At 43.3% G+C, this 25,717-nt stretch overlaps 1 protein-coding gene across 3 annotated transcripts in view; it reads left to right on the top strand.

Moving 5' to 3' along the window:
- Positions 1-246: 246 nt before the first annotated feature.
- LOC140483040 (clathrin heavy chain linker domain-containing protein 1-like) overlaps positions 247-25,717 on the top strand; it is a 59,693-nt gene continuing 34,222 nt past the window's right edge. The window contains exons 1-5 of one of the 3 annotated variants that reach the window (XM_072580935.1): positions 247-684; positions 10,437-10,624; positions 18,722-18,861; positions 19,541-19,742; positions 24,153-24,268. In XM_072580935.1, coding sequence (XP_072437036.1) covers positions 502-684; positions 10,437-10,624; positions 18,722-18,861; positions 19,541-19,742; positions 24,153-24,268 — 829 coding nt within the window. In that variant the 5' untranslated portion in view covers positions 247-501. The remainder of the gene's footprint in view (positions 685-10,436; positions 10,625-18,721; positions 18,862-19,540; positions 19,743-24,152; positions 24,269-25,717) is intronic. The other 2 variants (XM_072580936.1, XM_072580937.1) reach the window with 2 other exon arrangements.

Below are 25,717 nucleotides of genomic sequence, written 5' to 3'. Positions count from 1 at the left end.
AAGTATTTCCACATGAAATCGATACCTTGATTTCTAATAATTTTATTCAAGATCAAGACAACCTGATGCATTGCATTGTGGGAGTTAACTAAGTAACAATACAATACCGTTTAAAGTTAATACTTTTTACATGTTGCATTTGCAACTAGATAATTTGTTTCTGTTCAACAAAATTAAATCCGATTATGAAAAGAAACGTTGTCTTTTTGAAATACGGGTGGAGCTGAAACTACATTTCCCAGAAAGCTGTGCGGTGTGTCCTTTCGCTCCCTTAGCAACCAACTGGCAATTGCGAGATTCATAACTGTTAACACCAATCGTCAGTGTCATGGGGGACAAGATCTTAAAAGCTCTTTTAGATATATGCTCTGTCACGACTCGGAGACAAATGTTGACCCGAGGAATATGAAATAATGAGTGTGAGAGGCTAGGCCACCACGGACAAAGCCGTACACTGACGGCCTGCTCATCAGGACAGGTACCTGGGCTGGGGAAACTCAAATGGCCGCCGAAGGGCTGTCAACAGCGACCCCGGGCAAGTCTCAGGATCGTTCACCAAATCCCGCTAACCAAGTCCTTTGCCGCATTCGGACACACATTAACACCGAGACCGAGGCGCTGGGCTGTCCTGATCAAGGACCAGATGAGCAGCGGTACATTATTTACAGGAATGTGTTTGATAAGGTAAGAATGCCTGACCACCCACAACGGTTGCAGTTAATCTGAAAATCAAGATCTCTGCAGATATAATCAGAACCGAATGAATGACTTGAAGTCAACTTCAACTACTTATCTATAATTTTCACTCTTAAGTAGATTCACAATGAATAACAATGGGAATTCAGAATAAACTTTTTTTGGGAACCCAAGCTCACAAATATTCATTTTCAAATTGCTCCCTGAAGCTTGTCAGTTGCTTTGGGTCAAGCAGATTAGAGTGTTAAATGGCTCGATGTGATGTGCAATTCTATAATAACAACTATGGATATAGGTCTTTAAGCGAACAGGTTCAGGTGGTTGAGATTTAGAAATTTAAAAAAATTCAAACAATAGAAATATAACAATTTGGGTAAGTTCAGTAATGGTGAGATAGGAAAGGGTGCACACTTCAAAGTAATATGAATCTGTGAATAGGCCAGAAGAACAAAAGAGAGGCAAAAATGGACATTGGACCACTGGAAAATGACACAGGAGAAATAGTAGTGGGGAACAAGGAAATGGTTGATGAACTGAATAATTACTTCACATCAGTTTTCATGTTGGAAGACACAAGTAAGATCCCAAACATTCAAGAGAGTGAGGGGGCAGAGTGGCCATCACCAAGGAGAAGGTGTTAGAAAACCTGAATGGCCTGAAGGTGTACAAATCACTTCGACCAGATGGACTACACCCAGAGTTCTAAGGGAGATAGCTGAAGAGATAGTGGAGGTGTTAGTGGTGATCCTTCAGGAATTGCTAGAATCAGGGACGGTCTCGAAGGATGGCAAAATCACCAACGTGACACCCTGTTTAAAAAGGGAGTAAGGCAAAAGACAGAAAATTATAGACCGATTAGCCTAACCTTGGTCATGGGTAAGATCCTGGAATCCATTGTGAAGAACAAGATTTCTGAATACTTGGAAGTGTATGGTAAAATAGGGCAAACTCAGCATGGGTTCATCAATGAGAGATCATGCCAAATCTGCTGGAAATCTTTGAGGAAGTATTGACCAAGTTAGATCAAGGAGAGCCAATAGATGTTATCTACTTGGACTTCAAGAAGCCCCTTGACAGGGTGCTGCACAGGAGGCTACTGAGTAAGATAAGGGCCCATGGTGTCTGAGGCAAGGTGCTAGCATGGAATGAAGTTTGGCTGTCTGGCAGAAAGCAGAGAGTAGGAATAAAAGTGTCCTTCTCAGGGTGGCAGCCAGTGACAAGGGTCACTGTTGGGGCCACAATTTTTCAATTTCATGAGTAAATGAAAAAGAAGAATCTAGCTGAAAGTAAATGTTGGTCCCCATTAAACAGAATCATAGAGTCATAGAGATGTACAACATGGAAACAGACCCTTCGGCCGAACTCGTCCATGACGATCAGATATCCCAACCCAATCTAGTCCCATCTGCCAGCACCCGGGCCTTATCCCTCCAAATCCTTCCTATTCATATACCCATTCAAATGACTTTTAAATATTGCAATTGTACCAGCCTCCACCACTTCCTCTGGCAGCTCATTCCATACACATACCACCCTCTGTGTGAAAATGTTGCCCCTTAGGTGTCTTTTATATCTTTCCCCTCTCACCCTAAACCTATGCCCTCTAATTCTGAACTCCCGACCCCAGGGAATAGACTTTGTCTATTTATCCTATCCATGCCCCTCATAATTTTGTAAACCTCTATAAGGTCACCCCTCAGCCTCCGCTCCAGGGAAAACAGCCCCAGCCTGTTCAGCCTCTCCCTATAGCTCAAATCCTCCAACCCTGGCAACATCCTTGTAAATCTTTTCTGAACCCTTTCAAGTTTCACAAAATCTTTCCCACAGGAAGAAGACCAGAATTGCACCCAATATTCCAACAGTTGCCTAACCAATGTTCTGTACAGCCGCAACATGACCTCCCAACTCCTGTACTCAATACGCTGACCAATAAAGGAAAGCATACCAAATGCCTTCTTCACTATCCTACCTACCTGTGACTCCACTTTCAAGGAGTTATGAACTTACACTCCAAGGTCTCTTTGTTCAGCAACACTCCCTAGGATCTTACCATTAAGTGTATAAGTCCTGCTAAAATTTGCTTTCCCAAAATGCAGCACCTTGCATTTAACTGAATTAAACTCCATCTGCCACTTCTCAGCCCATTGGCCCATCTGGTTAAGATCCTGATGTAATCTGATGTAATTTCCTTCGCTGTCTACTACACCTCCAATTTTGGTGTCATCAGCAAACTTACTAACTGTACCTCTTATGCTCCCATCCAAATCATTCATGTAAATGACAAAAAGTAGAGGACCCAGCATCGATCCTTGTGGCACTCCACTTGTCACAGGCCTCCACTCTGAAAAACAACCCTCCACCATCACCCTGTGTCTTCTACCTTTGAGCCAGTTCTGTATCCAAATGGCTAGTTCTCCCTGTATTCCATGACCTTGCTAACCAGTCTCCCATGGGAAACCTTGTCAAATGCCTTACTAAAGTCCATATAGATCATATCTACCGGTCTGCCCTCATCAAACTAATAATGCGAAAGAGAAAATGGTTGAAATATGAAATTGTTGGGGAAAAGTTAACATTATTTGCCTGGAAGCCATTTTCCTGATTCGGCTGAGAGTTCCATTTTGTGTCCCAGCCAGAACTTTGCTGGCCATGCATTCCTTACTATGAGGTAATGTGAAAGGTTGTCCTTATCTTCCTTCCCAAGATAGTGTCTCCTTCCTTTGCTGAAAGATCAGCGCAGGCTGTAGAACCTGTCAAGCTGACATAGACTTTCCAATTAGTCCCCCTTCCTTCTCTAGTTATTGCATCTTCACGGTTAATCAGCCAATTAGGGATATCTCTGCTTAGTATTAGCAATCTGTATAACTAGAGCAGGTGGTGATACCATTTGATCTGTCCACTTGTAGAATGCATAATAGTGCTTTAGTTTTAAACTTGATGATTAACCTCTAATTTAGTACCAACTTGTAAGCTTACCAAACTGTGTAATTAACGATCAGCTCCTATCTGTTTTCTCTATATAATCCTGTAGTATCCTAATGTACTTCGGAATAACACTGAGCCACAGTTAGGACGGTGAATTCCCGATGATATATCATGTAATAAACTAATCAGTTCGTAAGGTCCGAGTCTGAGAGTTTTCTTCAACAGAAACACACGTTTTATGTGCAATTTTGTCTTCTGAGGCTAATTGTAAGAGTGGGCCTAAAAAATGTATACTTCACTTCAGGATTGTGATCATCCCTACAAAGGAAATTCCTAATTAATCTCCATATGGAGTTCTTTACAATATGAGTTCCTCTGGTAATGGCGGTGACCTGCCCAACTTATAACTCATCAGCTGAGCAGACCTAATTTGAACTGCCCATAATAGGCTTTACATAGATATTGAATTGGCTACAGGGTATTTTTACTAGTAGTGGATAGTAGTTTTAAAACAAACACACAAAAAAGCAGATCCAAGAGTAATAAAAGATAAACCAATACTGGGATAGTATTGGTTTCTGACTTCGTTCCTGACTGGGCATGTGGCCTGTGCATGCCACGAATAGTGGCTCCAATTTGGTGTTCAGCAATATGATATTCCTTTACAGTCGAGATTCCTGAGTTATTACAGGGACAGAGCAGATTTTCCATAATGCCTATGTTCTTCTTAGTTTATTACATATGCCTGTGCACATAAGATGGCACACTCTATAGGCAGGATGTCCAGCAGGATCATCTGGATACCAACATCTGGGCACCAACTTTAAAAGATACCCAGACAGCCCTGGACTGTGTGCAACATAGAGCATCTTTCACCTTTGCTTATCAATCCCACCCATCCCAGTAAGTATTAGAGACCAGGCAAAATTTTCCTGAAGACCGTCCTGGATGAAGGAATGTTCTTTTGTCTATGAATGGCAATAAAGGCAGCCTGGGCAGAGCCTGAGGAGGTCAGAGTTCATGGATAGCTCAAGAGAACCTGGATCCAGTACCATATGAGGATGAATGATTTTCTGTACCATCATTTACACCATTGTCTACTGAATGCTTCACGCTCGTGTGAGTGTGATTTAGAATTGTAGTACTGTCACTGCAATACACGAAAGTGGGTGCCAGGAATCTTTACCAGAAGCCTCGTGCAATTACAGCAAACAATGTAACATTACTGGCATCACAGCGATGCTGCCTCTCAAACATCTGCCAGGGTTTAAAATGTAAAAGAAACTGCAACATTCAGTGGCTCATGCACTGTCAGGTTGCTTATTTTTCATGAAAACTAGGAAATTACATACAACTGTTAGCTTGCATGGAACAAGGACAAAGCCACAAAAAATAGCCTTTAGAGTTGAATTGCTCTTTTGAATTCAGCCTGACCAGATTTGATGACATAGAGTCATAGAAATGTACAGCACAGAAACAGACCCTGCTTCGAACTTGTCCATGCTGAACAGATATCCGATATTAATCTAGTCCCATTTGCCAACACTTGACCCATATCCCTGGAAACCCTTCCTATTCATATCCCATCCAGGTACCTTTTAAATGTTATAATTGTACAAGCCTCCACCACTTCCTCTGGCAGCTCATTCCATACATGCACCACTCTTTGCATGAAAAAGTTGCCCCTTAGGTCGCTTTCCCGTCTCACCCTAAACCTACACCCTCTAGTTTTGAACTCCCCACTGTGGCTGCCTCGATTGAATAATCTTGTTGGCCCATTCAGGGCTCACCTCAAATTGTAAGGGTGGAATCTTCCCATTTGCAGTTAGTGTTTTTTGTGACATTCATGGCCCACAATTTTCCATGATTGGAGCAACTTCTGTCATTCCATGTTTCACACTATTAATTATGCAACTGATCTGTTAAACCCTTCGAACCCAAATTACACAGCAGAAGGGACAAAAGTACTCATCGCTGCTGGGACCTTCTGGCATGTACAATGCCGGTGCTATATTTGAAATCCAGCTGCGCAACACTTCAAACGCTGCAAGCCGGGAAGTGGCATCCTACCCCTCAGCTGTTGAATCAGTATTTCTTTATATTAAATGCCACTTGGAGGTGGCACTGAAGGTGGCAAGGGTGCAGAATGTACTTTGAGTGGGGGACTTCAATGTTCACCACCAAGACTGACTCAACAGCACTCCACTGACTGAGTTGGTTGAGTCCTAAAGACGTAACTATTAAACTGAATCTGTGGTGGGTGATGAGGGAACCAACAAGAGAAAAAAACATATTTAACCTCATCCTCATCAGTCTATCTGCCACAGCTGCACCTTTCCATGACTGTAGTGGTACGAGTGACCACTGCACAGTAATTGTGGGGACAAAGTCCCTTTTTCACACCAAGAATGTCCTAAATCATATTCTGTGGCCCTATCACCATGCTAACTGGATTGATTTTGAACAAATCTAGCAACTCTGAACAAAGAGACTTTGCAGAACTGGTGCATTGTTCCTTGAAAATGGTGTTGCAGGTACAGAGAATGGTGAAGAAGGAGTTTGGCACACTTGTCTTCATTGATCAGGAGTTGGGTATAGGAGTTGGGACATCATGTTGTAGCTGTACAGGGCATTGATTAGGCCACTTTTAGAATATTGCATACAACTCTGGTCACCATCCTTTAGGAAGGATGTTGTTAAACTTGAGAGAGTACAGAAAAGATTTACAAGAATGTTGCCAGAACTGGAAGGTTTGAGTTATAGGGAGAGGCTGAATAGGCTGAGTCTTTTTTCCCTGTAGCATCAGAGGCTGGGTTGTGACCTTATAGAGATGTATAAAGTCATGAGGGGCATGGATAAGGTGAAAAGCCGAGATCTTTTTCCTCCAGTGGGGGAGTCTAAAACTAGAGACATAGGTTTAAGGTGAGAGGGAAAAGATGTAAAAAGGCCTGAGGGGTAACATTTTCACTCAGAGGATGGTGTGTGTATGAAACAAGTTGCCAGAGGAAGTAGTGGAGTCAGGTACAATTACAATTACAACACTTATGAGGCATATAGATGGGTATATGAATAGAAAGGGTTTGGAAGGATATGGGCCAAATGCTGGCAAACCAGACTATCAGATTGGGATGGAGAAAGTGAGGACTGCGTAGGATATGTGGAAGCCATGCCTGCCTCCTTGTAGAATATGTGGAAAAGGAGTAGCCATGGGCACCCGCATGGCCCCCAGCTATGCCTGCCTCTTCGTAGGATATGTGGAACAGTCCATCTTCCGCAGCTACACTGGCCCCACCCCCCCACCTTTTCCTCCGCTACATCGATGACTGTATCGGCGCTGCCTCATGCTCCCACGAGGAGGTTGAACAGTTCATCCACTTTACCAACACTTTCCACCCCGACCTCAAATTCACCTGGACCGTCTCAGACTCCTCCCTCCCCTTCCTAGACCTTTCCATTTCCATCTCAGGTGACCAAATCGACACGAAAATTTACTATAAACCAACCGACTCCCACAGCTACCTGGACTACACCTCCTCCCACCCTGCCCCCTGTAAAAACGCCATCCAATATTCCCAATTCCTTCGTCTCCGCCGCATCTGCTCCCAGGAGGACCAGTTCCAAAACCATACCACCCAGATGGCCTCCTTCTTCAAAGACCGCAATTTCCCCCCAGACGTAGTCGACGATGCCCTCCACCGCATCTCTTCCACTTCCTGCTCCTCCGCCCTTGAGCCACGCCCCTCCAACCGCCACCAGGACAGAACCCCACTGGTCCCCACCTATCACCCCACCAACCTCCATGTCCAGCGTATCATCCGCCGTCATTTCCGCCACCTCCAACCGGACCCCACCGCCAGGGGCATATTTCCCTCGCCTCCCCTATCAGCATTCCGAAAAGACCACTCCCTCCGTGACTCCCTCGTCAGATCCATACCCCCCACCAACCCAACCTCCACACCCGGCACCTTCCCCTGCAACCGCAAGAAATGCAAAACTTGCGCCCACACCTCCCCCCTTACCTCCTTCCAAGGTCCCAAGGGACACTTCCATATCTACCACAAATTCACATGCACCTCCACACACACATCACCTATTGCATCCGCTGCACCCGATGTGGCCTCCTCTATATTGGGGAGACAGGCCGCCTACTTGCGGAACGTTTCAGAGAACACCTCTGGGACGCCCGGACCAACCAACCCAACCACCCCGTAGCCCAACACTTCAACTCCCCCTCCCACTCCACCAAGGACATGCAGGTCCTTGGACTCCTCCATCACCAGACAATGGCAACACGACGGTTGGAGGAACAGCGCCTCATCTTCCGCCTGGAAACCCTCCAACCACAAGGGATGAACTCAGATTTCTCCAGTTTCCTCATTTCCCCTCCCCCCACTTTGTCTCAGTCAAATCCCTCGAACTCAGCACCGCCTTCCTAACCTGCAATCTTCTTCCTGACCTCTTCCCCCCCTCCCACTCCGGCCTATCACCCTCACCTTGACCTCCCTCCACCTATCGCATTCCCAACGCCCCTCCCCCAAGTCCCTCCTCCCTACCTTTTATCTTAGCCTGCTGGACACACTTTCCTCATTCCTGAAGAAGGGCTGATGCCCGAAACGTCTATTCTCCTGTTTATCAGATTGGGATGTCTGGTGGGCACAGAACCGTTGGACCAAAGGGTCTGTTTTTGTACTATACGACTCTATGACTTGATAACTCTAGACTGGGCAGCCGTGAGGTGATGTGGGCCATTAGCAGCAGCAGAATTTGACCCCAACACAATCTGCAGCCTCATGAACTAGCATATTCCCCCATTCTGCCATTACCATTAAGTCAGGAAATCAACCTTGGTTCAAGGAAGAGTGCAAGAGAACAACACCAGACATACCTAAGCAGGAGGTGTCAGCTTGGTGAAGCTACAAAGAAGGGTTATTCACATGCCACGGAGCAGACCTAACCAATTCCACAATCAATAGATCAAATTTAAGCTCTGCAATCCTGCCACATCCAGTTGTGAATGGTGGTGGTCAATTAAACAATTCATTGAAAAAGGTTTTTAAACACCCCATCCTTATTGACTAAGGTCAAGTACGTCAGTGCAAAAAATAACGTAAAGCATTTACACCAACCTTCAGCCGTAAGTGCTGAGTTAATGATCCATCTCAACCTTAACAGATGTCAGACTTTAGCTGATCCCATTCATTCTCCATGATATCAAGTAATGAGTGGAGGCACTGGATATTGCAAAGTCTATCAGCTTTGACAATATTACAGTAATAGTACTAAGATATGTGCTTCAGACATTGCTGTGCCCTCAGCTAAGCTGTTTCCAGTACAGCTACAACACTATCATTTACCCAGCAATGTGGAAAATTGCTCAGGTTTGTCCCACCTCCACCCTCCTCTCATTTATCTCTCCACCCTGCAGGCACTCTGCCTCTATTACTGATGAAGGGCTTTTGCCCGAAACGTCGATTTTCCTGCTGCTCCCTCACCACCCGACGCCTGGAGGAAGAACGCCTCACTTTCCGCCTCGGAACACTTCAACCCCAGGGCATCAACGTGGACTTCACCAGTTTCCTCATTTCCCCCACCTCACCTCAGCTCCAAACTTCCAGCTCAGCAATGTCCCCATGACTTGTCCTACCTGCCTATCTTCCTTTCCACCTATCCACTTCACCCTCCTCTCTGACTTATCACCTTCATCTCCACCCCATTCGCCTCACCAACAAGAGATAATTTAACTATTCAAAGCTGCTACTATCACTGAACTGGGGAGGCGATGGGCTAATGGTATTATCAGTGGACTGTTAATCCAGAGACCCAGTGAATGTTCAGATTGAAGAATTCGAAATCAATACAAAAAGAAATCCTGGAATTAAGAGTCTAATGATAACAATGAAACAGTGTTGATTGTTAGAAAAACCCGGAGAAATTGAGGACTGCAGGTGCTGGAGATCAGAGTCGAGAGTGTGGTGCTGGAAAAGCACAGCAGGTCAGGCAGCATCCGAGAAGCAGGACAATCAACGTTTCGGGCATAAGCCCTTCTTCAGGAATGAGGCTTGTGGGTTGGGGCTGAAAGATAAATGGGAGGGGGTTGGGGTTGGGGGGGGAGGTAGCTGGGAAAGCGATAGGGGGATGAAGGTGAGGAAGAAGGTGATAGGTCATAGGGGACAGTGATGGATGGGTCCGGAAGGTGGTGCCAAGTTGGAGGCTTGGGACTGGGAATAATTTGAGGCGGAGGGGAAATGAAGAAGCTGTTGAAATCCACATTTATCCCGTGTGGTTGCAGGGTCCAAAGGCAAAATATGAGGCATTCCTCCTCCAGGCTTCGGGTGGTAACGATTTGGTGGTGGAAAAGAAGGTGAAGTGAGCAGGAAACTTAAGCAGTTTATAATTGGGTTATGAAGTAGATGGGTTGATATTACACTTTTTTAATGATAAATTCACAGAACTAGAAAGTAAATATTACCAAGTTACCAATATTAAATATATCATTTTTAAGCAAAATTTTATTGAAGACATTATTTTAAAATAATAAACAGCACTGATTTGTGGCAGATTTTGCATTTTATGTAATACAAGTAAGTTTGGGAAGAGTTGGAGGTGTGTTGGGATGAGGAAGAGAAACATAAGGGAAACAACTTGCATTAAGATTTCACCTCAAAGTGGAAACTCTACCCCATATCAAATGGAGAAACATAATTACAGAAACATTGGTCATGCAATCAATTTTAAACAAAAAACAAAGAATATGTGTAGATACATGAACATGTTGTGTTCAAGTGTGTTATGTACGTATTTGTTTCATTTCACAGGTCATTGAAAATGCAACAGCATACAAAAATATCCTCACATCAATCAAACAAGAGTATGAAGAAAGTATCAATGTTTTACACAAAGGGAAAGAAGATTCTCTGTTTCTACGGAGGAAGCTGAAATCTATGGCCTTTGAACCAATGACTTACGTGGCTTACAAAAAAAGAGCCATGCAGCTTCAAAACAAGTAGGAAAATAATCCTTAGCAGAGATCTTTTCATAGCTCATAAATCATCTTGTGAGAATTATTTGATGCTCCAAACAAGTTAGGAATTCCAATCATATAGTGTTTGATTACACTTCCTTAATACTTGGGGCAACTAGAAAAGACATTTAAAAATAATATAGTATGGTCAATTTGTGAACAATTGTAATACTTCTAAAGCTTTCAAGTAATACGTTGCTAATTACAAAACATAAGCAGAAAATATAGAAATGCTACAGTCTTGAAATTACATGTGGATTTTACCAGGTCCTGCTGTATTTCTGATGGAGATCATATAGAACGTACAGGAAAGATAAATACCTGATTGCACTAAGATTTAGCCATTTCACAGATTTAATGAGCCTAGTGAGTGGTGAAACTACTCGTTTTTTGTAAGGCAAATGGCATACAATGGGATGAAACCTTCCTAGCCTGGAAATTCCATTCAAGAGCTTCAGACAGGACCCAGTGTCGTAGTGCTGACAGGTGTACTGGCCTCCCTATGTGAACTTCTTGGATGAGTCTAAGCTACCATAACAGCCTGGACCCTAGAGAAGTATACATATTTTTTAAAAATCAGATCAGTTTTATTCAGGTGCTGACAGGACTAATTGTGCTGTTGGAATGTGGTCTATGGGATCCTACTATGATAGCCAATGCTGGAATTCATATTAGGTACCACCGTTGGATGTAAAATATGCACACAGAGAGTGCTATATGCTTGACTGCCTCATGCTGATGGAGTGTTCCTGAACTAACCCCACAAACCATGAAAGCTTTAGTGTTAGAGGAAACAGTCAGGCCCAATCCTAACCCTTTAACTGAGTCCAAAGACCAATCATCTTTCATCTTAGAGACAAGAATTGACAGTCATGAGAGTCACAATTCCACTTCCTATCCAGTAGTGCCTGCCAAAGCTATTTTCATGACGGAATGTCAAGAATTGGCTGGAGTCAGGCCTGCCAGCTTCTGTGGCAAGCTTGAGACAGACACAAGCCAATGAGAAGGAAACAGGTTAAAATGCCCATCTCCTGGATATAATTGTGAAGCCAACTCACTGTCCTGTCCTGTCACCTCCCTCCCCCCCCCCCCGCCCCTGCCCCCCCATTTCCGTCTCACCACTCCAACCCTCCCTTAAGTGCTGGTTACCCCGTAACCCTGTAGTCTCTAACATTCTGATCACCTCCTCATACTAAATGTTCCCTAGTATCCATTATGTAGATAAAACTTGTAAGCATCTTTAATAACATGAACACCTCACAATTTTGTAAACATGAACCATCTGCTTCAAAATCTACGTAAAAATACACAATCCTCTTGGGTGTTCATACATCTGTCAAAGTAAACAAAATACTTCAGCCCAATGGTGTAAAGAAGTTGCTGTTCTGTTTAATAGGCAGTTAGGCGGAATCTGTGCCCAATGTTGCCTGGCAGGTTTAACTCTGCAGTTGCTGATCAGTGAAATGGCTGCTTGTTACAACTGCCTTAGTGTGTCAATTGGAAACCCCCACTTGCAGGTTTGTCTCCTCATGTCCAACATGCCCTCTACTTCCATGTCATGGGGTCTGGCAGCCTGGTTCCAGCGACATATTGGCACATCTCCTTGGTCTACCTTTAGCACCAATGGTAGCCTCCACTAACAACTTGATGAGATAGAATAGTCTTGTGGATATGGACAGATGGTAAAAACAAGGGCTGCAGATGCTGGAAACCAGATTCTAGATTAGAGTGGTGCTGGAAAAGTACAGCAGGTCAGGCAGCATCCGAGGAGCAGGAAAATCGACGTTTCGGGCAAAAGCCCTTCATCAGGAATAGAGGCAGAGTGCCTGCAGGGTGGAGAGATAAGTGGGGGTGGGGGGGGGGGGGGGGTGCGGAGAGAAAGTAGCATTGAGTACAATAGGCGAATGGGGTGGAGATGAAGGTGATAAGTCAGAGAGGAGGGTGAAGTGGATAGGTGGAAAGGAAGATAGGCAGGTAGGACAAGTCATGGGGACATTGCTGAGCTGAAAGTTTGGAGCTGAGGTGAGGTGGGGGAAATGAGGAAACTGGTGAAGTCCACGTTGATGCCCTGGGGTTGAAGTGTTCCGAGGCGGAAAGTGAGGCGTTCTTCCTCCAGGCGTCGGGTGGTGAGGGAGCAGCGGTGAAGGAGGCCCAGGACCTCCATGTCCTTGGCTGAGTGAGAGGGGGAGTTGAAATGTTGGGTCACAGGGTGGTGTGGTTGATTGGTGCGAGTGTCCCAGAGATGTTCCCTAAAACGCTCTGCTAGGAGGCGTCCAGGCTCCCCAAAGTAGAGGAGACCGCATTGGGAGCAATGGATACAATAAATAATATTGGTGGATGTGCGGGTAAAACTTTGATGGATGTGGAAGGTTCCTTTGGGACCTTGGATGGAGGTGAGGGAGGAGGTGTGGGCACAGGTTTTGCAATTCCTATGGTGGCAGAGGAAGGTGCCAGGACGGGAGGGTGGGTTGTTGGGAGGCGTGGACCTAACCAGGTAGTCATGGAGGGAATGGTCTTTGTGGAAGGTGGAAAGGGCTGGGGAGGGAAATAAATATATCCCTGGTGGTGGAGTCCGTTTGGGGGTGGCGGAAATGTCGTCGGATGATTTGGTTTATGCGAAGGTTGGTAGTAGAGTGGAAGGTGAGCACCGGGGGGGGGGTTCTGTCCTTGTTACGGTTGGAGGGAAGGGGTCTGAGGGCGGAGATGTGGGATGTGGACAAGATGTGTTGGAGGGCATCTTTGACCACGTGGGAAGGGAAATTGCGGTCTCTAAAGAAGGAGGCCATCTGGTGTGTTCTGTGGTGGAACTGGTCCTCCTGGGAGCAGATACGGAGGAGGTGGAGGAATTGGGAATATGGGATGGCATTTTTGCAGGAGTTGGGGTAGGAAGAGGTGTAATCCAGGTAGCTGTGGGAGTCAGTGGGCTTGTAAAAAATGTCGGTGTCAAGGCAGTTGTCATTAATAGAGATAGAGAGGTCCAGGAAGGGGAGGGAGGTGTCATAGATGGTCCAGGTGAATTTAAGGTCAGGGTGGAATGTGTTGGTGAAGTTGATGAATTGCTCAAATACCTGCAGCAGCACAAGGTGGCGCCAATGCAGTCATTAATGTAGCGGAGGAAGAGGTGGGGAGTGGTGCCGGTGTAACTACGGAAGATGGACTGTTCTACATAGCCAACAAAGAGACAGGCATAGCTGAGGCCAATTGGGTGCCCATGGCTACCCCTTTGGTCCGGAGGAAGTGGGAGGATTTGAAGGAGAAATTATTAAGGGTGAGGACCAGTTCAGCCAAACGAATGAGAGTGCCGGTGGAAGGGTACTGTTGGGGACGTCGGGAGAGGAAGAAACGGAGGGCTTGGAGGCCCTGGTCATGGCAAATGGAGGTGTAGAGGGATTGGATATCCATGGTGAAGATGAGGCATTGGGGGCCGGGGAAACGGAAGTCTTGGAGGAGGTGGAGGGCATGGGTGGTGTCTCGAACATATGTGGGGAGTTCCTGGACAAGGGGGGATAGGACAGTGTCGAGGTAGGTAGAGATGATTTCGGTGGGGCAGGAGCATGCTGAGACAATGGGTCGGCCAGGGTGGTCAGGCTTGTGGATCGATGTGGACTTCACCAGTTTCCTCATTTCCCCTTCCCCCACCTCACCCCAGCTCCAAACTTCCAGCTCAGCACTGTCCCCATGACTTGTTCTACCTGCCTATCTTCCTTTCCACCTATCCACTCTACCCTCCTCTCTGACCTATCACCTTCATCCCCACCCTCATTCACCTATTGTACTCAATGCTACTTTCTCCCCATCCCCACCCTCCTCTCATTTATCTCTTCACCCTGCAGGCACTCTGCCTCTCTTCCTGATGAAGGGCTTTTGCCCAAAATGTCGATTTTCCTGCTCATTGGATGCTGCCTGACCTGCTGTGCTTTTCCAGCACCACTCTAATCCAGATATGGACAGATGATCTATCTCATATTAATTAATGGATTGTTACTTGATAAAGCACAACAAGCCAACCAATTCGAAGTAACTTGCCGCTAAAATTTATTTTGGGATGCAAGAAGCTGGCCTCAGTGTAAAATCCAGTTCTTAATCTCTCAATATTCTGACCCCATAAAACTAATTTGTGGTTCTTAATATTGAAATTGGATATTCAGAATTGCTAGGCATTGAAAAATAAGTACATTTCAGAATCCTGTTTAATGACAACTAAAAGCATTTTCAGTCTATTTTGCAGCTTTTTTTGCTTTTGTTTCACAGATGAATGATAATATTTAGTGGTTAGTGATTGCAACAAGGTCAGCCAGCTGGACCTTAGAGTATGAATTCTTTGATTGGGGCTCTTAATCTGGTCCAATCAGGGAAATTTGGTTGACATAAAAGGATGAATATCAGAGATATTGGGTCCACTTAATGTCTGACTCAAGGTGAGGCAGTGCTATACTCAAAGGCTATGCATTTGTAAGTAAAGCATGATTAGTGATGGGATGCCAGCCTTTGAAGAGTTATTTCAAGTAACGCAATTATGTTTTTGCAGTAAGTGTTGAGTTTGCACATGGATGTCTCCTTGTATTTGCAGGTTTTCAGTTGTAGAAAGTAGAAAAAGATCAACCAAGCAGGCCAAATACCTATTGGTTTGAGCATCCATAGGTAGAGGCTTACTTATATTGTTTTAACAGAAGATTGTGTAAAAGCTAATTATCAATGGAAGCTGTGACATCAGATCTAATTTCACAAATGGAACATGTTACTACCTAATCAATGTTAACAATTTTGAAAGCATTCAAATTACATAGTTCTATGTACAATACAAAAGTATTTATAGGAAGTTATGCATGCCAAGATGGTCAATGGAAAGCTAAAGTTGAGCAGACACATCTGCCGTGGTGCTAGCAAGTATAATTATAGGCAGTAGCACTGTTAAGGATTGGAAAACTAGCTTTGCATCCCAATTAACAGAAAACCTGGTGTAGCATTCTGACATTTGCTGCATTGATTCCTTCAACTAACATGAACATGGATGAAACTGCATGATTATTGACATCAACAGTCAGGTTTTAAGTCTGACTTCAAATCCTTTGAAGTAAGTTGTGTTGATATTCCTAGGGAGGTTGTTCTGGAGTGATCACTGTCTGCACTGACACCTGATCCAGAATCATCCCCATTTCACTAGCTAGAAAATGGAATAGGTACGGTGATGTCATGTGCACTTTTTTTTTCATCTTACTGCTTAGTCTATGCTTCTGCACATATAATGAGACAGTGCTAGGCAGGGTACATTTCAAGATTCTTGCTGATTGGAGTGAACCTCTCAATAATGAGAGCAGCCCCAAACAACAATGTGCACCTCTGCTAATGCATTGTTGGCATCTTCCTCTGCCTCTTACTAGTTCCCCTTCTTATTTTCTTCACCCTCAGAATCAACCAAAGAGGCTGTTCTTTGTTCATCCTCAGTATTCAGATTTTGCTAGTACACAATGTTATGCACAATGCAGCATATCTGAGCTATTCTGGAAACGCTGGCTCATGCTTACTGAAGTTGCTTCTAGTCATATCCAGGCATCCGAAGTATATCTTCAAAATGCTGATGACCTTTACATCTAGTGGTCATATAACATGAATTGTTTTCTTTTCATGTCTCTTTTCTCAGGTTTCTGAAATGTGTCTCTTTCCAAATTTTATGTAGCTATCCCATATCCTAAGCAACCAGCTGATTACTCAACTTCCAGTTGAAAAGATATTCAGTAAAGTGGAGAGCCACTTTGAAGATATGTGAAGGATTCACTACACTGACACTTAGCATGAAGAAATTTACTTATGGAAAAAGGTTGCGGTTGGGCTTATACCCATTTCCCTCTACACTTCCATCCGCCATGACCAGGGCCTCCAAGCCCTCCATTTCTTCCTCTCCCAATGTCCCCACCAGTACCTTTCCATTGACACTCCCATTCGTTTGGCTGAACTGGTCCTCACCCTTAACAATTTCTCCTTTGAATCCTCCCACTTCCTCCAGACAAAAGGGGTAGCCATGGGCACCCGCATGGGTCCCAGCTGTGCCTATCTCTTTGTTGGCTATGTAGAACAGTCCATCTTCCGTAGTTACACCGGCACCATTCCCCACCTCTTCCTCTGCTACATTGATGACTGCATCGGCGCTACCTCATGCTCCCGTGAGGAGGTTGAGCAGTTCATCAACTTCACCAACACATTCCACCCCAACCTTAAATTCACCTGGACCATCTCTGACTCCTCCCTCCCCTTCCTGAACCTCTCCATCTCCATCAATGACAACTGACGTAACACTGACATTTTTTACAAACCCACCGACTCCCACAGCTACCTGGATTAAACCTCTTCACACCCTATCTCCTGCAAAAATGCTATCCCATATTCCCAATTCCTCTGCCTCTGCTGCTGTATCTGCTCCCAGGAGGACCAGTTCCTCCACAGAACACACCAGATGGCCTCCTTTAAAGACCTTAATTTCCCTTCTCATGTGGTTGAAGATGCCCTCCAACACATCTCATCCATGTCCCGTACCTCCGCCCTCAAACCCCATCCCTCCAACCATAACACCCACTATTCTCACCTTCCACCCTATCAGCCTCCGCATAAATCGCATCATCCGCCGACATTACCGCCACCTCCAAACGGACCCAGCCACCAGGGATATATTTCCCTCCCCACCCCTTTCCGCTTTCCACAAAGACCATTCCCTCCATGAAATCCTGGTTAGGTCCAAGCCCCCCAACAACCCACCCTCCCTCCTGGCATCTTCCCCTGCCACCGTAGGAATTGCAAACCCTGCACCCATACCTCTCCCCTCATTTCCATCCGAGGCCTCAAAGGAGCCTTCCACATCCATCAAAGTTTCATCTGCACATCCACCAATGTCATTTATTGTATCCGTTGCTCCCGATGCAGTCTCCTTTGCATTGGGGAGACTGGATACCTTATCGCAGAGCGCTTTAAGGAACATCTCCAGGGCACCTGCACCAATCAACCCCACCGCCCCGTGGCCGAACATTTCAACTCCTCCTCCCAATCTGCCGAGGACATGCAGGTCCTGGGCCTCCTCCACCACCACTCCCTCACCACTCAACGCCTGGAGGAAGAATGCCTAATCTTCCGTCTCGGAACACTTCAACCCCAGGGCATCAGTGGGGACTTTACCTGTTTCCTCATTTTCCCCTCCCCCCACCTTACGCCAGTTCCAACCTGCCAGCTCAACACCATCCTCTTGACCTGTCCTACCTGCTAATCTTCCTTCCCACCTATCTACTCCACTCTCCTCTCTGACCTATCACCTTCATCCCCACTTCCATCCACCTATTGTACTCTTGGCTACCTTCTCCCCAGCCACCCCCATCCCATTTATCTCTCCACCCCGGACGCTCCCTGCCTCATTCCTGATGAAGGGCTTTTGCCTGAAACGTCGATTTTCCTGCTTCTCGGATGCTGCCTGACCTGCTGTACTTTTCCAGCACCATTCTAATCTAGACTTATACCCATTTCAGTTTCGAAGAATGAGATCTGACTTTATTGAAATATAAAAGATTCTGAAGTGGCTTGACAAAGTAGATACTAAGAGGATGTTTTCCCTCATGAAGTGTATTTAGAGAAAGGGGCAATGTTTCAGAATAAAGGATTGCCCATTTAAGATGAGAAAAATTACTTCCCTAAAAGGTATTAAGATTCCATGGTCCAAACTTCACAAAATTATTTATGTGCTGGACTTTAGTAGATAGAAGAAAATCAACCTCTGATTTTCCTCTGTGATTGTTTTCGCAATTAGCAGTGCAACGCACTTGAAAAAGGTGGAATAATTAGAAGATAAATTTTGTATGCCCACCTCTTAGCTGAAGTGTGACCTTTGGAGGGACCTGATAGAAAATCACGCCAAGAAAAAAATGGTTATTTGAGGATTGTGGCAAATAAAAATTGTATTAAGAATTCTTCACTCATCCTCATAAAAAAATAAGCTTTTTGTGGCTTGCAAAACACTTTTTGTTAACCTGAGGTGAATATAAAATCTGTATAAATGTAAGTTCTTTCTTATTTTGTTAAATAATGGAATTCTTTTAACAGAATTGATCTCATTAAACAAAATACAGCTGAATTAGAAGCTCACCTGCAGGCAGTAAAAAGATCAAGAGATGTTCAAAAGGAGCAAACGAAGCAGACTTTACCGCCACAGGAAGATGTCTTCCATATTACATGTATTCCAGGTCTGAAATTTGTCTAAACATTTTGAAGTATCTTTTTAGACTTTGTTATATCTTAAATGTTTAATATAGGATAAGTGCTCACTTTCCAAAGATTCTTGTATTTAAATGGCTATTGAATTATATTATTCCATTATTCTTGTTTGAATCCCTCAAACCTTACATCAGCCATAACCAAGATGACAGCCTGGTTCCAGGACCTTACAAATGACAGGAAAGGATAGCTTGGAGATGTACAAGAGCGATTGTCCCTTTAATTTTCTATGCCATCTTGTGAGGAATTTTTGCTTGTTATTTCCGTATTGTAGTGGTCTAGTTTGAAAGAGTCAGAATGTGAAGAATTGGACATTTGCTGCTAGTCCTGATTATAATCTGTGCTGCTTGTGACCACAAAATTACGGGACTACCACAGCTTCCCACAGTTTAGTTTAAACGGCATAATTTGTTTCTATTGTTAGAAATCTGCAGTTTAGAAATGCCAAACCAAATATCAATATGCTGCAGTAACAATATTTTGAGTCTTGTCAAGATATCAATTTAATTATCATCTAGGTCCTTCCAACCATAAATGGAACAATTATTGGCTATGCATTCTGTAGGCAGGACTTTTTAATGTAAACAGGAAGCAGCTGCAGTACAGTGCTTTGAAGCTGTATTTTCTTTTGCACTGTTTCTGTAATAGGTCTGACATTGCAGGAATCTATAAATGTCGAGGATCTATGTAAACACCTAAGGAACCTGGAAGAGAAACTCAAGAGCCTAGAATTTGCAAAAGAAACTAAATATGTGCCAATCCAGATCAAAACTAATATAATCCAAGATATTAATCAGAAAATGCAACAATGGGAAGTACTGGACATGTTGAATAAGCAACTCAAACTCAGGTATTCAAAAATAATATTTTGTTGATGTCTAATATGAGCAATTAAGTTACCATTTATTTTCAGCATGGGGTGGCATGGTGGCTCAGTGGTTAGCACTGCTGCCTCACAGTGCTAGGGGCTCGGGTTCAATTACTGCCTTGGGTGACTGTCTATGTGGAGTTTGCACATTCTCCCCATGTCTGTGAGGGTTTCCTCCAGGTGCTCCAGTGTCCTCCCACAGTCCAAAGATGTGCAGGTTAGGTGAATTGGCCATGCTAAATTGTCCATAGTGTTAGGTGCATTAGTCAGAGGGAAGTGGGTCTGGGTGGATTACTCTTCGGAGGGTTGGTGTGGACTTGTTGGGCCGAAGGGCCTATTTCCACACTATAGGGAATCTAATTTTCTTGACTGAATTCTAAGGCTTAGAATTTTCCTATATTAATAAAGGACATTATTAACATAAGGTTTTGAAAGGAGAAGGAAGCAGGTATGATTTGAATTGGACCCAAAAAGAAATAAAGTTAGTTTCCTACAAAGAAAATTTCAATAGTTACAACAAAAGATAAGGACAAGAATCTCAAGAATAATACTAACAGAATCACTTCCAGATAGTGGTGCACGCAGGCCTGTAGTATTAATATTTTATGCTACATTATAATACCGCCCCCCTATATTCCAAAAGTTTTTTGTTGCTGTAAACTATTCAGGAATATAAAAACAGATTGTAAGAATTCTTACACTTATGGTAGAAAAGGAACAGGTAACTAAAATTAATGACGGCTACTTAAAGGTAAACATTTTATGAATTTGAGCAGAGTAGGGAATTCAACTCCTCAAACCTGTCCCAACATTAAGATTATGCATGACCTGTCCCAGGCTTAAACTCTCTTAGACAGAGAATTCCAAGCATTTACTACACTGTGGGAGAAGAAATTCCTTTGCATCTCAGTCCTAAATCAGTATCTGTAACTATATCCCCCTAGTTCAAGATTCCCTCACTAGTGGAAACAACTCCACATTCTTGTAAACTCTGAATAATAAAGGTCTGACCTATTTATCTGTCCTTGATAAGTCAATCCCTTCATCCCAGGATTTAGCCTAATGAACCTGTTCTGAACTGTCTCCAATTACATTACATTCTTTTTAAATTACACCTACCAAGTACTCCAGGTGCAGCCGATGTTACAGTTGTAACAAGACTTCCATATTTTATAACTTTTATATTCTAAAAAAATCTCCAATCCCCTAGCAATAAGGGCCAAAATTACATTTGCATTCTTAATTACTTGCTGCACCTGCATGCACAAGGACATCTAGATCCCCTGTGCTACATTTGTTGCTTCACTAGTTTTATCCCTTTGCAGATTCCTTATGGCCTCCCACCTATTTTTGTATCATATTCGCATTTTGATACATAACACGTCACCCTGTCATCCAAATCAATAATATAGATAATATAATTGAGGTTCTAGGACTAAGCCTTACACTCCACATCTATGTCTTTCCAACCTGAAAAAGATCCACTAATCCTGATTGTCTTCCACATGTCAAACCATGCTAATTCATTATCCCCAATACCATGAGCTGTTAACTGGGGAATAACTTTATATCAAATGTCTCTGTGTACACTACATCTGTCGGTTCCCTTTTATTTATTCAACTTGTTATATCCTCAGAAAACTTTGTCAACTATGATTCCCTTTCACAAAACCTTCGTAACCCTGTTTGATTGTGTTAAGTTTTTCTAAATGTCCTCCTATTTCTTCATTAATAATGGACTCCAGCATTTTCCCAACAATAGGTATTGGGTTAATTGGAGTATAGTTTCCTTCTTTCTGTCTACTTCCCTTCTTGAACAGGGCATCACACTAGCATTTCTCCAATTTGCTGGTACCCTCCAAGATTTCTGGAACATTCACATCAATACTTCTACTTTCTCTGCAGCCACTCCTTTAAAGCCTTTGGATATAGGCCATCAGGTCCCGGCAATCTGTCTGCCAGTCCATTAATTTGTCAGATACCTTATCCCTCGTTATAGAGATATTCATGGTATTTCCTTCCATTGGAACTTTACATATCTGTTATCTTTGGCATACATGTAGTGTCTTCCAACATGAAGACCAATGCAAAATATTTATTTAAATTATTTTTTATTTGCCTGTTCACCATTATTAATTCCCCAGTTGCATCGTTGAAGGGTCTCACACTAGTTTAGCTTTTTTCTTAGACACCTCCAGAGTTCTTGCTGTTTGTTTTTATATTTCCTGCCTGTTTATTTTCATAATCATTTTTCACTTTCTATATTAGCTTTCTAATATAGTTGGTTTCTAAACCAATTCTCTAGCCTAACATTAGTTTCCGCTGCTTAGTACGTCATGGTTTATGATTGGGTAGTCTCCTTGACTACATTTGGTATCTGTGAGTGAATCATCCATCTCATTGAGTCCTTTTTGACTGGAATTTTTTTCTGCTGAGCATTATAAATAGCAGCTTAAATGTCTGTTGTTGCTCAGCCACTGACTTTCCAAAAATCAAATGTAAAATTATGCATGCAATAACAGACAAATGATATTACAACAAAAACATGAATATCTCTTTAAACAGTTGATACCACTGTTTACAACTTCATCAACGGCAGCTAGAGTTCTTCTTAACTGCTAGACAGAAAGCTGATCTTTTCCAGAGAGAGATTTGTTATTTCTCCTCATAAGAAGTCTGCTATGCTGCTAAACACAAACTGTAACCTGACACCAATTAGTTTCCATTTTGTTCTTTCTGAGTGTCAAGCTCCCATCGCAATAGTAGTGTTAAGTCGCAGCCTAGGTCATAGCTTTGCTGTTATATGTATTGTGTCTGTCTAGCAGTCTCAGCCATGTAAGTTCACAGAAAGTATTCAGTAACTAGGACATACTCTTTCCTGAACTCTTGATTTCACTTAGACCTACAGGGATACCTCAAAATCATGAACGTTTTGCAAAGTATAGAGTTTATAACAATGGATCGTGAGTCTTAAAATTCTCTATCCCAAAGAGCTGTGGAAGCAGTCACTGAATATATTCATTGCTGAAATAGACAAGATTCTTGAGGTATCAGGGATTCAAGGGTTATAGGGAAACACTGGGAGATGATGGTATACTTTCTGTTTGAGTACCCCAAGCAAGATTCCCAACCCACCACCCACAATTTTCCCCGCTTTAAAAACCTAGCCCTACCCTGTACTCCTCATTGGACTCTGACATTCTAATCCTGACAAAACCACAGACTTACTTTGGGGGAGGGGATGGCGGGTACAGTGGCTCAGTGGTTAGCACTGCAGCCTCACAGCACCATGAACATGGGTTCGATTCCGGCCTCAGGCAACTGTCTGTGTGGAGTTTGCACATTCTCCCTGTGTCTGCGTGGGTATTCCTCCAGGTGGTCTGATTTCCTCTCACAATCCAAACATGTGCAGGTCAGGTGGATTGACCATGCTAAATTGCTCATAGTGTTAGGTGCATCATTCAGACAGAAATGGGTCTGGGTGAGTTACTCTTCGGAGGGCCGGTGTGCACTTGTTGGGCCAAATGGCCTGTTTCCACACTGTAGGGAATCTCATCTAAAATCTGGGTACATTGCACCTCTTTAGGGACAGCCTTTAGTTCCAGCAGTAGGCAGTATTCCCAATAGCGCCACTGGAACTAGAGATCTACTGACCGTCTGGTGGGGAACACAACTTCCGTCTTGATGGGGATGAAAGACTTTCAACCAGCCAATTATCAGCCCAGCAGCTGTAAAATGACTGCAGGGTGCTCATCAAAAAGGAAGCTGGATTATACCTGAATTTAAAACCAGAGTGGGGAACAGAGCAATCACTTCTATAAATGATTCCAACTCAGGAGTTAGTTGACCGTTTTGGTCACCTGCTCAAATTCTGTTCTAAGGATGGTCCTTGGGGTTTGGCAGTTCCTGGGACCACAATATTAATCCTCCTGCTCAACCGAACCATAATACTTCTAGCACTGTATCCACCAGTCTGGATCCTTCTGTATGCCCTACTTTGCATGAATTTCCATTTCAGGCAATTTTTTTTCCATCTTTTTAAAAGGCTTCCAACCTTCACAAAAACATTGACTGTACCTGGTATCCTCCTTTGTCATTAATTACTCTATAATTTAATGACTATATGTTTTGAGCAATATATAGACAAATTAATAAATGATGAAATGATCAATCCCTTGATGGAGCATCATAACAAAGACAAAATTTGGAAGGAAACCTATCAAAATTAAATTTAAGCGTTTTAAAACTGAAACTTTAGTATGAAAAGTCATTTATACTTTCAAAATTTTATTTATATTGAATGTAACTCTGACAACCTTTATTCTTACCTAATGTTATCTGTAAATTATGGTTTTTGCAAATATTAGTCAAAATCTCTACACACAATTCCAGGTACAAGCGAATAGAGATCTTAGCAGATGCAGTTGCTGCTTGGGGGTACTCTGATAAAAGTATTTCTCTCACTGAATATATTTTGCCAAGCTTGACAGAAGCAATTTCTCTCAAAGGTACATCAATTTTTGTCTTATTTTGTCTTAAGTTGTGGTTTATTTTCAATCCAAAATAATATTTGAACGTTTGTTATTTAGGTACCATTTTGCAACTGTATGGTGATAAGATGCACTTTGGGCAAAAAGAGGAAATTGGGTACATACAGCACTCAGAATTATATTGGTTATACAAGGGTAGCTTTTCTTTAATTGCCATTTGGGGGTAGGTTCCAGTTTGGGTTGAACTGGGAGTTAAATGCAAACAGTCAGAAAACCAAAATGATGCCACCTCTCTTGGGTTTTAATAAACTTTGTTCCCAGACAAGCTAAAAAATCCCTGGGGATCTATTGAGTTAGTGATTTAAATACACAAATAAAGAAATAATTGTGGTTTAAACTCAGGATTCTGATCTTATTGCCAGTGTATATGTCATAGAGTCACAGAGATGTACAGCATGGAAACAGACCCTTCGGTCCAACTCATCCATGCCGACCAGCGATCCCAACCCAATCTAGTCCCACCTGCCAGCACCTGGCCCATATCCCTTCAAACCCTTCTTATTCATTTACCTATCCAGTTGCCTTTTAAATGTATTAGCCTCCACCATTTCCTCTAGCAGCTCATTCCATACACGTACCAGCCTCTGTGTGAAAAAAGTGCCCCTTAGGTCTCTTTTATATCATTCCCCTCTCACCGTAAACCTATGCCCTCTAGTTTTGGACTCCCTCACCCCAGGGAAGAGACTTTGTCTATTTATCCTATCCATGCCCTTCATGATTTTGTAAACCTCTAGAAGGTCACTCCTCAGCCTCCAATGCTCTAGGAAAAACAGCCCTACCCTGTTAAACCTCTCCCTATAGCTCAAATCCTCCAACCCTGGCAACATCCTTGTAAGTCTTTTATGAACACTTTCAAGTTTCACAACATCTTTCCGATTGGAAGGAGACCAGAATTGCACGCAATATTCCAACAGTGGCCTAACCAATGACCTGTACAGCCGCAACATGACCTCCCAATTCCTGTACTCAATACTCTGACCAGTAAAGGAAATCATACCAAACACCTTCTTCAATATCCCATCTACCTGCAACTCCACTTTCAAGGAGCTATGAACCTGTACTCCAAGGTCTCTTTGTTCAGCAACACTCCCCAGGACCTTACCATTAGGTTTATAAGTCCTGCTAGGATTTACTTTCCCAAAATGCAGAACCTCACATTTATCTAAATTAAACTCCATCTGCCACTTCTCAGCCCATTCTTCGCTGTCCACTACACCTCCAACTTTGGTGTCATCTGCAAACTTACTAACAATACCTCTTATGCTCACATCCAAATATGTTTCCAGAGCTATGTGGAATTAACTAGGCAAGAACACCTTGCACAGTAATTGATCAATGAAACTGCCAGGCATGAAATATTGCTGACCTGTCTATGTAAAAGGCTTGCATTCAAAATGCTTGTTCAGA

Source organism: Chiloscyllium punctatum, chromosome 11, assembly GCF_047496795.1.
Source record: "Chiloscyllium punctatum isolate Juve2018m chromosome 11, sChiPun1.3, whole genome shotgun sequence".
Classification (NCBI taxonomy): domain Eukaryota; kingdom Metazoa; phylum Chordata; class Chondrichthyes; order Orectolobiformes; family Hemiscylliidae; genus Chiloscyllium; species Chiloscyllium punctatum.
Note: the sequence above shows the minus strand (reverse complement) of the source record. Positions and strands in the feature narration are given on the sequence as shown.